At 35.5% G+C, this 12,816-nt stretch overlaps 1 protein-coding gene across 7 annotated transcripts in view; it reads right to left on the reverse strand.

Annotated features, from left to right (window-relative positions):
- FAM227B (family with sequence similarity 227 member B) overlaps window positions 1-10,706 on the reverse strand; it is a 220,387-nt gene extending 209,681 nt beyond the window's left edge. For 3 of the 7 annotated variants that reach the window (XM_061157111.1, XM_061157105.1, XM_061157110.1), the window contains exons 1-3: window positions 10,599-10,706; window positions 2,297-2,416; window positions 203-256 (exon numbers count right to left, since the gene is read on the reverse strand). In XM_061157111.1, the coding sequence (XP_061013094.1) occupies window positions 203-256; window positions 2,297-2,338 (96 nt within the window). In that variant the 5' untranslated portion in view covers window positions 2,339-2,416; window positions 10,599-10,706. Of the gene's footprint in view, window positions 1-202; window positions 257-2,296; window positions 2,417-3,264; window positions 3,427-3,453; window positions 3,519-9,378; window positions 9,441-10,598 lie in introns of those variants that run through there. The other 4 variants (XM_061157109.1, XM_061157106.1, XM_061157107.1 and 1 more) reach the window with 4 other exon arrangements.
- Between the last annotated feature and the right edge of the window lie 2,110 nt (window positions 10,707-12,816).

Genomic DNA, 12,816 nt, shown 5'->3' on the forward strand with positions numbered 1-12,816 from the left:
AGAATATATTTTTTAAAAGGGCTGTTTCTAAAAGTAATTTCAAAAGTCTATTGTAATTCCAATCAAACTCTCAACAATTTCTTTTGAAACTTTCAAAGTAATTCTAAGGGCAATCAAAAAGAATTGCTGTATTTTCCTAAAGGAAAAGGACTGATATGTGTACCAGTGGTGACGGTCCCATAAAATAGGATATTCTACTCACCAAGTTTTGAAGCTTTAAAAATTCTTCAATGTTCTTTGGAGGTTCTTGCATTTTCTAATGAAGTAAAATCAATATTGTTCATTAACATAAATTCAGATTGTTTATAGGATGGTTATACTTAATTTATTTAAGTACATTATGATAATGGACTTCAGTTATAATTTTCAGAGCTGTAAGTAAGATACTGTAAACTATTCTCTTTGTAAAGTTCTTGTACTTTGAAAAGGGACAGAGATTAATGTTTAAATTCTGAGTCTGCAAACCAAATTCTATAAAAGGCCTCCTTCTCATGCACTTTTCCTACAGAAAGGCTACATATGAATCCTGCTCAATGTCCTCATTTCTAATTCTATCATGAGTTCCAAGATATTTTAGGCTATCTTGGACAGTGTCTACAATAAAGTCAATAATATATAATAACATTTTCCTTTTACTGATGAATTATTTTAAGAGGCACAGAAGTGACCTGGTGAAAATAAATCTTTTAATGTTTCAAAGTAATAAGTTATAATCCCATTTTGTTAGTTTCTTTGTAAATTGAAAATGTAGTCTTTCACCAGACAGATTAATTTTAATCCAGACATTTTGCTATTCCTTGGAGACTGCGTACATATTCTTTCTCCTGCTTAGAAGGATCTCTGTTCCAAACTCTCTTTCTTCAATTCATTCTTGACCTATTTAACTCTTATATCAAACATCAAATTAAAAGTAACTTTTCTAGGAAGGTTTCCTAGGTACCCCAAAGATCCTTTATGGTAACAACAACAGATCTGTTTCTCTATGAGGACAGAAAATGTAGTGTAACCACTGCTGAAGAGTCAAAATTTCATGTAGTGGCTGGCCAATGGTTGTAAATTATGCACATAAACTGGCAATATTTTTAAATTAATGAATAAATGAGTAGATTAATGTCAAAGAAATGTGTAGGTATTCTAAAAAAATAATAAAACCATTTCTAAAGAATGAAAAACCAATGAGAAGGCAAAAATAACAGGACTTCAGGATATCCTAATATAATACCCTAATGCTCTGAAGATGACATGTCTGAAAAGACAATCTTACAGTTTAATTTACTAGAACATACTTCACATATCAATAGATACAATGATCAAGATTACAAAATCACAAGGCCATGCTTCGCAAAATGACTACACATTTGAGGTGGAATAGAATATTTCATTGTCTTAGTACTGTTTAAAATATGTGAAGAATATAAGTAAATATATAACAGATAATACAATAAGAAAATAAAGAGCATATGTGATAGTCATTATAAAAAATAAGCATACAGAAGCAAAGATGTGTAGAGCTGTCAAGAAATTTTATGAAAAACATGTGGCTTTAGGTCTAGTCAAACTGAGAAAAGAAAAAAATAAGAGATGGTGTGCACAGAATACTGAAAGACAAAAAAAAAAAATGTTCATGATATAGTATCTTTAGGGATAGTGAGAATAGCAATTTTGCTAGAGGAAAGTCAGCAGTATTTTTTGAAATGCACAGAATACAAAGTAATATAATTACAACAATTTAAATGGTATCCTTTCTCCCTGCCTTGTAATGGATGTCAAACCACTTCTAGAAGAAAGCACTAAAAATACCCACATTTCAACTAAAGGGAATTAAGTGAATTAAAGAAATGAAATGTGCATATGAAAACGTCAGTTAATTTCAATATAAAATTCCAGAGTTCTCTAGGGGGAATGTTAGAAGGAGGTAAGGCATAAATTAAACAGGCTTATGACCTTGGTAGGATGTAGGCTACAAAATGCTAATGTTTCCACAGTAACAACAAGAAAATCCTGGACCAAATAAAAATCTTACTTTTCTATGGGGTTCGTGAAAAGTGGTGGATGCCACTAAGCAGGACTATATAATTTGTGACAATTTAGAGTCCCAGTGCTCAAAAAATAAGAATTTTAAGATGGTAACATCAGATCACTAAACCTAGTGTAGGGTCCTTCCTATCAGTAGACGCATGCAAATGCACAGCTTGCAAGCCCATGAAGCTGCCCTCATGGGAAACCCTGGTGACCCAAAATCCCGAAAGAAACATCTCGTTTATAAGTAAGTATAAAGTTGTGGCAGTTCCCTTACCTGACAGTGAGTTCTGTGCGGCAATTGTTGTTGGTCTGCCATGGGGCAGTAACTTTGAAGAGATGAAGAGAAATCAGCTGGGCTTCAAGTGTCTGCATGAGCTGGGGAACAGACTGGAGTCTGAAAGATACCCAAATGAAAAAAAAAATAAATGACTCAACCAAATAGTCCCTTCACAGGTGCCCACACCTTGCTTCTGAATTTTGTCAAGAAAGCAGCAGTAAAGGAGGGGCTGGAAAGATACAGAACCTAGACAAGCCAACACATGCTTATAGTAGTTGGGTTCCAGGAGCCCAGACAGAGTTGGATCCAAAGGTGAACTGAAATCATCTAAAACTTCATTCCACATGTGTCCCAACTCAACACTGACAAGTGATAAGAGGTGGCTCTCAAGAGGGAGGTTGGAGGTTGAGTTAGTCACAGGTGAGCTCAATCTAATTAAAGCTACAATCAATCCTAAAGCCCAACTCAAATCTAGGAGGATTTAAAAAAATCAGCCTCTCACTTGAAGTGCTAAGGAGAGAAAAAGGCTTATGCTCTCAAAACTAAAATTAAATTAAACTTAAGTCTCCACAATTTTTTCCACATAATGTCTAATACACAATAAAACAATTTCAAGACATACAAAGAAGGAAAATGGGATCCATAATCAAAAGAAAATACAGTCAATACAAACCAATTCACTGAGAATCCAGTCATTGTAATTAGCATCAAGGACTTTAAAATATTATAAATACATTAAAGACTTACATTATAGGTTTGATTTTAGTGCATGAAGCCATGGAGTATTTTAAGAGTAAAATTCCAAAAAAGATACAAATGAGAATTCTAGAACTATGCAAACACTAAATATAAGAAAACTGGTGTCTATATTAATATCAGACAAAGTAGACTTTACGACAAGGAAAATTACCAGACATAAATAAGGTTATTTCACATTAACAAAAGGTTAGTTCATTAAGTCATACCAATGACAAATGTGTCTGCATTTACTAAAAGAGCTTCAAAAGAAAGGTAGCAGAAGTTTATAAAACTAAAGGGAAATACAGGTGTTGACCTACACCTTGCAGGCCTGCAAGCCTTGTAATTGCTTCGCTGTGAGACAGAAGAAAGAACCTGTAAATGGTGACAGAAACATCAACAGTATGAAATCTTACAAGTCCAAAGTCCTGGAGCTACACCTCAACCCAAAAGGCAGTCTGGACATGGCAGTAATCTTCACTGTTCCAGGAAAAGGAGGCCACCTTTATAGGGGCAATTAACCTCAGATTGGCTCATCAGCTACCAGGTAAACTAGCAGAGGTGGGTCCTTTGCAGCCCCACTGGCTAATGAGGGCAAATGTTTCCCCTTGATAAACTAGCAGGTAAAGCTACTTTGGTCCAAGGATTAGAATAATAACCAGCTGGGGAAGGAACTGGTTGAGCAGGGGATATACAAAGAAGAGGAGAACTGCCATTTTGAGGGGTCTGATCATACAACAGGCAAAACCACAGTGATAGCTGGAGATTTTAGCATATTGCTTTGAGTAACTGATGAATCAAGTACACACACACACACACACACACACACACACACACACACACATCAGTCAGGAGATTTGAACAACATTATCAAGCAACTTAACCTAATTGATATTTATAGAACAACTAAATCTCACAACTGTAGAATACACAGTCTTTTTAAGTAATAAAACATGGAACTTTCACCAAGATGGACTCATGCTGTACTGTAAGACAAGAATCAAAAATTCCTAATAATTGAAATCATTCAGGGTATATTCTCTGGCCATAATAGAAAATAGTAACAAAAAGATAACTGCTGCTGCTGCTGCTAAGTTGCATCAGTTGTGTCCGACTCTGTGCGACCCCATAGATGGCAGCCCACCAGGCTCCCCCGTCCCTGGGATTCTCCAGGCAAGAACACTGGAGTGGGTTGCCATTTCCTTCTCCAAAGCAGGAAAGTGAAAAGTGAAGGTGAAGTCGCTCAGTCGTGTCTGACTCTTCGCTATCCCATGGACTGCAGCCTACCAGGCTCCTCCATCCATGGGATTTTCCAGGCAAGAGTCCTGGAGTGGGGTGCCATTGCCTTCTCTGAAAGACAACTAGAGAATCCTTAAATATTAAATAATCCATTTCTAGCTCAAAGAGGAAGCAATAAGAAAAATTAGAACATTTTCTAACTAAAAGATAATGAAAACACAATGTATCAAACTTTATGGGATACACCTAAGCCTATGCTTAGAGGAAAACACAGTACTAAGAAAGCTAAAAAAACTGAAAAGAATTTAAAAATAAGTAGAAAAAGGAATAAAATATATGAGAAGACAAAATAAAAATATGAAAATAGAGAACTCAACAAATTGAAAGTTGGTCTTTTAAAAGATTTTTAAAAAGATACTTGAGTAGGTTGAATTTTAAAAATGTGAGAAAAAAATAAATGACCAATACCACGAAGGATGAAAAGGATGCCATTAGGGAACCCATACTGATTAAATGACTTAGGGGCATATAATTTAAAACTTGTGTCAGTAATTTAACAACCTACATGAAATGGGCAAATCCTTAAAAACAATAATCACCAAAACTGAAAGATGATGATAAAGCAACTTTCAAAAATAGAGGGAATCCTTTCTTATAAAGCCAGTATAACTTTGATAACAAAATCTGACAAGAAGATTACAAAAAAAAAGAAAATTATAAACCAAATGTCCCTCAAGAACACAGATACAAATATCATTAGCAAATTACTAGCAACTTAAGGAAAGTCAGGTATAAAAAGGATATGTCATGCTCATGTGTGATTTACCCTGGAATTCCAAAATCAGTTATAATACTTTAATATTGTCTCTAATATATCATCAGTGTGGAGTAGGATTCAGAGCTATGAGATGTGTGGTAATCTTTAATGCCTGAATTTCTAGATTCTATGTAATTGTTTAAACTGATTTTTACTCAGAATAATGACACATTACTCAAGATTCATAGAAGACTTGAACAAAAATATTTTACATTTAGGTATTTTAATTTTAAACCTAGTATTTTCAAAACACAATTCATGATCATTGCTAGAAACACAAGTCCTTAGTAGATAAACCTTATTCTTATTTTTAATTATAGAGGTTTCACAATTATCCAGGTTTGAAGTCTGAATTATCTTAAACTATTTCTTCTGCTTCATTATCTCCTACATCCTTTTTATCTACACAATTCCTTTAAAATATCTTTAATCATGCCTACTTTAACATTTCTAATATTAACATAATAGTTTCATTTATGGCTTGTTTTTATCAAGTTATATGTGCATCATATTTTTGCTAATATTTTTGTTAAAGTAAAACACACATACAGTAAATTGCACACCTCTTAAGTGTATGGATTGATTTTTCAATCTTTCAATCTTTCATTAGATTTATCCCATTGTATACTCCTATTTTATGGTATGTTTTAAATGTTTAAGCCACAAATGAATTTTAAACATGTCCTTTTCTATGGTTTCTTGATAGTTAATAGAAATATAAATGAATTTTCTGTTTAAATCACCTATTTTGAGGTATAATTTACTTACTACACAATTACTATGTAAAAAAATTACCATTTTAAGTGAAAAATGCATACACCCATGTAACCTTCATTACAGTTAAAATGTACAGCATTTAGGGACTTCGCTGGTGGTCCAGTGCCTAAGACCCTGAGCTCCCAAAGCAGGGGGCTTGAGTTCAGTCCTGGTTCAGGCAACTAGATCCCTCATGCCACAACTAAGATTTTGCATGCCACAACTAAAAGATACTTCATGCCACAACTAAGACTTGGCACAGTTAGATAAATAAACATTTAAAAAATGTACCCTTGAGAAGGAAATGGCAACCCACTCTAGTATTCTTGCCTGGGAAATCCCATAGACAGAGTAGCCTGACAGGCTACAGTCCACGGAGTCGCAGAGTCAGACACAACTTAGCAACTAAACTACAACAACAAACACAATCAGGCAGATTGTGATTTTGGGAAATGCCTCTTGATGGAAATGTGGCATAAAACAGAGTGAAGTGACCTAGCAATATGGAATGTAGAGTTTTGTAAGAAATTAAAATTTGTGTATAGAGTCATAATTGCAAATATTCAAATAATAAAGTCTGTGGCTAAAGAAAAAAAATTGTGTAACATTTTGTTGTTGTTCAGTGTCTAAGTTGTATCTGACTCTTGCGACCCCATGGACTATAGCACGCCAGCCTCTGTCCTCCACTGTCTCCTGGAGTTTGCTCAAATTCATGTTCATTGAACTGGTGACATTATCTAACCATCTCATCCTCAGCTGCCCCCTTCTTTTGCCTTCAGTCTTTCCCAGCATCAGGGTCTTTTCCAATGAGTTGGCTCTTTGCATCAGGTGGCCAAATTACTGGAGCTTCAGAACTAGTTCTTCCAGTTAATATTCAGGGTTAATTTCTTTTAGGATTGACGGGTTTGATCTCCTTGCTGTGCAAGGGACTCTTAATGAGTTTTCTCCTGCACCACAATTGGAAAGTATCAATTCTTCAGGGCTCAGCCTTCTTTGAGGTCCAACTCTCATATCCATACATGACTACTAGAAAAACCACAGCATTGACTATATGAACCTTTGTCTGCAAAGTGATGTATCTACCTGTTTTTTAATATGCTGTCTCAATTCAGTTCAGTTCAGTCACTCAGCCGTGTCCGACTCATTGCAACCCCATGAATCGCAGCATGCCAGGCCTCCCTGTCCATCACTAACTCCCAGAGTTTACTCAAACTCATGTCCATTGAATCGGTGATGCCATCCAGCCATCTCATCCTCTGTCGTCCCTTCTTCTGCCTCCAATCCCTCCTAGCATCAGGGTCTTTTCCAATGAGTCAACTCTTCACACGAGGTGGCCAAAGTATTGGAGTTTCAGCTTCAGCATCAGTCCTTCCAATGAACACCCAGGACTGATCTCCTGTAGGATGGACTGGTTGGATCTCCTTGCAGTCCAAGGGACTCTCAAGAATCTTCTCCAACACAACAGTTCAAAATATGTTGTCTAGGTTTGTGATAGCTTTCCTTCCTAGGAGCAGGTGTATTTTAATTTCATGGCTGCAGTCACCATCCACAGTGATTTTGGAGTCCAAGAAAATAAAATCTGTCATTGCTTCCACTTTTTCCTTTTATATTTGTCATGAATTCATAGGACCAGATGCCACGATCTTAGTTTTTTTGAATGCTGAGTTTCAAGCTAACCTTTTCACTCTCCTTCACCCTCATCAAGAGGCTCTTTAGTTCCTCTTCACTTCCTGCCATTAGAGTGGTATCATCTTCATATCTGAGGTTGTTGATATTGCTACTGGCAATCTTGATTCCAGCCTGTGATTTATCCATCCAGGAATTTTGCATGATGTACTTTGCATATAAGTTAAATAACTAGGGAGACAATATACAGCCTTGCTGTACTCCTTTCCCAGTTTTGAAGCAGTCAGCTGTTCCCTGTGTGGTTCTAACTCTTGCTTCTTGAGCTGCATACAGGTTTCTCAGGAGGCAGGTAAGATTGTTTGTTATTCCCACCTCTTCAAGAATTTTTCATAGTTTGCTGTGATCCACACAGAGGCTTTTGTATAGTCAGTGAAGCAGAAGTAAACGTTTTTCTGGAATTCCCTGCTTTCTCCATGATTCAACGAATGTTGGCAATTTGATCTCTGGTTCCTCTGCCTTTTCTAAACCCAGCTTGTATATTTGGAAGTTCTTGGTTCATGTATTGCTGAAACCTAGCTTGAAGGATTTTGAGTACAACTTCGCTAGCATGTGAAAGGAGCGCAATTGTACGGTAGTTTAAAAATTCTTTGGCATGGCTCTTCTTTGGGATTGGAATGAACAGACATTTAGATCACTTCCAAAATGTTTCCTTGTGCTATTTTATTGTTGATTCCTACAACTTCATGCAAAAATATCCCACCACTGGTGTTAGGCCACACTAATCTGCTTTATGCAACTATAGTTAGCTGTAGATTACCTTTGCCTGGTCTAGACTTTCATAAAAATGGAACCATAACATAGCATACTCTTTTGTATCTGGTTTCTTTTGCTCAACATAAGATTTCTGAGAAATATCCAAGATCATCAAATATTAATGCTGAGTAGTATTCCAGTGTGTGTGTGTGTATGCATTGCCTTGTTAAAAAATTTGCGCTATTATAAGAAAAAAAGTTGCTATTATAAATGCATACAATTCTGTGGATACATTTTAATTTGTCTTAGGTGGCTAGAAAAGGTGAATAACTTATGACAATTAAAGAAATAGAATTCTTAATGAAAATCTCACAAAGAAAACGCCAGACTCAAATGGCTTCATAAGTAAATTCTATCAAAGATTTAAGGAAGAAACCACACCAACTTTACTCATAATCTTGCAAATAACAAAGGGGAAAGGAACATTTCTAATCATTTAATATTTGTTCTCCTATATGTGATGTGTCTTTTCCTCTGGCTGCTTTTAAAATATTCTCCTTATCACTGGTTTTCAGCAGTCAATTGGGTTGTTTGTCCCTCCCTCCCTCTTTCCCCAATCCCCCCTCTCCTTCCTTCCTTAATTCTGTCTGGATTAGCTGAATTTCTGAACATGTCCATTTATAGTTTTCATCAATTTGGATAATTATCCATCATTTTGATTCAAATGTTTTTTTTCTTTTGCCCATCTTTCCTTCTGGGACTCCAATTGCATCTGTGGTAGATAGTTTGAAATGGTCCTACAGGTCATTAAGATTGCTGGGTTTTTTTCCAAACTTTTTTCCATTGTTTGTCAGTTTGGATAAGTAATGCTGTTAGGTGATCCAGTGAAGTCTTCATTTCAGACTTTATGTTCTTCCCTAGGGCCTACCTTGAAGACCTAACCCTCAATGTGACTATATTTGGAGATGGGGCCTTTGGAGAGGAAATTAAATTTAATGAAGTCTTAAGGGTGGGGCCTTAGCTCAATGAGAGTGCTATTATTATAAGAGTAAGAGGCACCATGGGGATCTTTGTCTCCATGCATGCGCAAAGGCTATGTGAGGACACAGTGAGAAAGCAGCCATCTAGAAGCCAGAAAGAAAGGTCTCACCAGAAACCAACACTGACAGCAACTTGGTTTTAGACTTCAGGCCTCCACAACTGTGAGAAAATAAATTTCTGTTAAGTTACCAAGTCTGTAGTATTCTATTATAGCAGCTAGAGCAGACTAACATAGATGCAATTTCTCAAAATTGATACAGTCATTGAAATTGTTTATTTCCTTTTTTATCAGTTTTGGTAAGTTGTATTTTTCAAGGAAAGCAAAAAATGTCAAATACCTTGATATAAATATTTGTTCTTAATACCCTCTTATTATTTTTATCACGTGTAGGATATTACCACTTTCATTCCTGATATTTGTAGTTTGAGTTTTCTCTTTTGACTTGGTCAGTTTAAGGCTTTTCAATTTTATTAATCTTTTCAAAGAACCGATTTTGGCCTGTTGCTTTCCTCTAGTGCATATTTGTTTTCACTTTCATTGATTTCTGTTCTTATCATCATTAGTGCCTTTTATTCTACAGATGTTTGAAAATTTTCCAATGAAAAATCTGATCCTCTTATGAAGACACATTGAGCTTTATATCACTATTTTAATCTTTATTCTTCAATACAAACAGAAATCCAAGGCTTATTAGATATTTAAGGAACAGCTGCAAAATATCAAAAAAGATAAAAATTAAAAAATAGAAATTGGAGAAGATAACTGAAAATAAAATCTGAGAGGATACAGATAGTACAGGGAACAGAAGGAAACTTTTAAAATGTCTTTAAGATTCTTAGAGAGAGATGATAAAATAATGCATCCCAGAAAGAAAAAAACAGTATTTTATGAGGCAATAGGGAAAAAATAAAAGGTACAAATATAATGATATAAATTAATTAGTCAACAAAATGTTTATGGGGAGGAAGCTGAAGAAATGTTCTGGAAACTAGAATAAAAGTGTTAAAGTTAAGAATCAGAGGTTAAAAGATAAGAATTTAGATGATTATTTCCAGAAAATGACTTTCAACCTAGAAATTCAAATATAAATACAGACAGCCCATCAATTAAATACATGGCATGTTTCAGATTTTTAAGCCAATTTTAAAAAAAATCACCATTTTTCTCTATGTTAGTTTCACATATCTGCTCTAACAAATTACTGCAAACTTAACTACTTAAATCAACACAGGTTTACTTATCTCCCAGATCTGGAGGTCAGAGGCCTGAAATGGGTCTGCAGAACTATACTCCTTCTGGAGGTTCTAGGGGAGAATCTGTTTCCTCACCTTTTGCAGCTTCTAGGAGCCCCCTACACTGCTTTGCTCCTTAGCTCCTTCTTTCAACCTCAAAGCCAGTAGTATAGCATCTTCTCCCCTTTCTGACCTCTTGCAATCCATTTTATAGGGACACTTATGATTATGTTGAACCCACCTAGATAATCCTGTAATTTCCTTATTGCAGGATCCTTAACTTAATCACATGTACAAAGTTCCTTCTGCCACACAGGAAAACATATCAATAGGATCTGCGTTGAGGGTGGTTATTATGCTGTCTACAATACTCTCATTTACCTTTTCTCAGGAAACTACTAGAAGATATGTTTCAGAAAAACAAAGGATTATGCAAAGAAAAAGGAACAAGGGATCTAACACAGGAAAGCAGTATTGAACTGGTAAAAGCAACCAATACTGAATGAATTAGAGGTTGAAATGCTCTAGAGAGAATATCTAGAAGGAAAACAAAATAAGCTGGATTAATCAATATGTTTGATTGTAATGTTTTGTTACTTTGGCAGAGTTTCTGAGGATAGATTATTAATAAGTAGACAGAACATGACAATTATTAAGGCAAAGAAATAAAAGGTTGTATTAAAAGTTAGTGTGATCATATGTGGTTCAGGGTTGAATAATATATAAAAATGTTACTTTAAACAAAAACTGTGAGACTACCATATTGAGATATGAAAGGATAATAAGAGTGTGGGGGAGAGAAGGAATGTTCAGACTTAGGAGTGGTGTTATAAAAGAGCTTTATGATTGACTTCTAAAGGAGAAAGTTAACAGATAATTTTGGAGAGTGAAAAAAATCAAGAAACTAGTATATTTTGACATATGAAATAAATAACAGAACAATTGAAAATACTTGAAAAAAATTTTCCTTTTAAGAAAAGTATGGAGGTTATTTAAAAAACTAAAATGAACTAGCATATAACCCAGCAATTCCACTACTGGGCATACACTCAAAGAAAGCCATAATTCAAAAAGATACATGCACTCCAATGTCCACTGAAGCACTATTTACAATAGCCAGGAGATGAAAGCAACCTAAATTTCCATCAACAGGGCAATGTATAAAGAAGATGTGGTACATATACACAATGGAATATTACTTAGCCATAAAAAGGAACAAAATGGGTCATTTGTAGAAATGCGGAGGCACCTAGAGAGTGTCATACACAGTGAAGTAAGTTGGAATGAGGAAAATATTACATATTAATGATACATGTGTAATCTAGAAAAATGGTAATGGTGATTCTATTTGCAAAGAAGAAATACAGACATAGACGTAGAGAACAAACATATAGATACCAAAGAGGAAGGGGGGTTGGGGGAAATTCGGAGACTGGGATACATACTGCATGTAAGTACCAATACATACAGTATTGATATTATGTATAAAATAGATAACTAATGAAAAAAATGAAATCTAGCAGAGGGGTTGGGGACTACAGGGCTTTTGGCTAAAAACTTAGAATGTGGCAAACTGTTATTTCTCACCAATATCTGTACATTTGTCTACATTTCTCAGGCTCCCTTGCAGTTAAAGGACCTTGGATTAAACTGGCCAATGAAATGTGGGCAAAGTTACATATGCCTTTTTTAGGGCTGACCTCTAAAACTTCCTATGTGATTCACTGTGCTTTTTCTCTTGTCAGGTAAGCTGTGAACCCCAAGTCACAGGAAACAGCAGAACCACTAAAACTAAAAAGAAACTTACATTCTTAAGTTTAACACTTTATCTGACTAGTAACATCCACAATGAATTTCTTGTGAGAAATAAAAATCTACTGTATTAAATCACTGAAATTTGGGGTTTTCGGTGACAGCAGTAAATTTCGTGTTGGTTTTTTAAAAAGCAGTCACAAATGCCTTGACGGTATTTTGAGAAGTGGCATCTATGTCCCCTCTCCTAAAATTTGGACCTGCCTTCAAACTCACTTACAATCAAAAGAATGTGAGAGAAATAATGCTGTTTCTCTTGGGGACTAGGTTAGAAAAACAACATGTAGTTTCTGCCTTGTTCATGGCAACACTTGGTTTTGGAGCCCTAGGCGTAAGCAGTCTGGTTCTGGTTATTCTGCTGCCGTACCATGGGGGGAAGCCCAGGCCACATGAAGAGGCTACACACTGGACCTCTGCTAGCATTCACAGTCTTCATAGCTGAATTATCAGAAAAAATTTGTCCCTCTACGCTCCGCTGAACACAAGACTCATTAACATAGTA

This window comes from Dama dama, chromosome 12 (genome assembly GCF_033118175.1).
Source record: "Dama dama isolate Ldn47 chromosome 12, ASM3311817v1, whole genome shotgun sequence".
Lineage (NCBI taxonomy): Eukaryota > Metazoa > Chordata > Mammalia > Artiodactyla > Cervidae > Dama > Dama dama.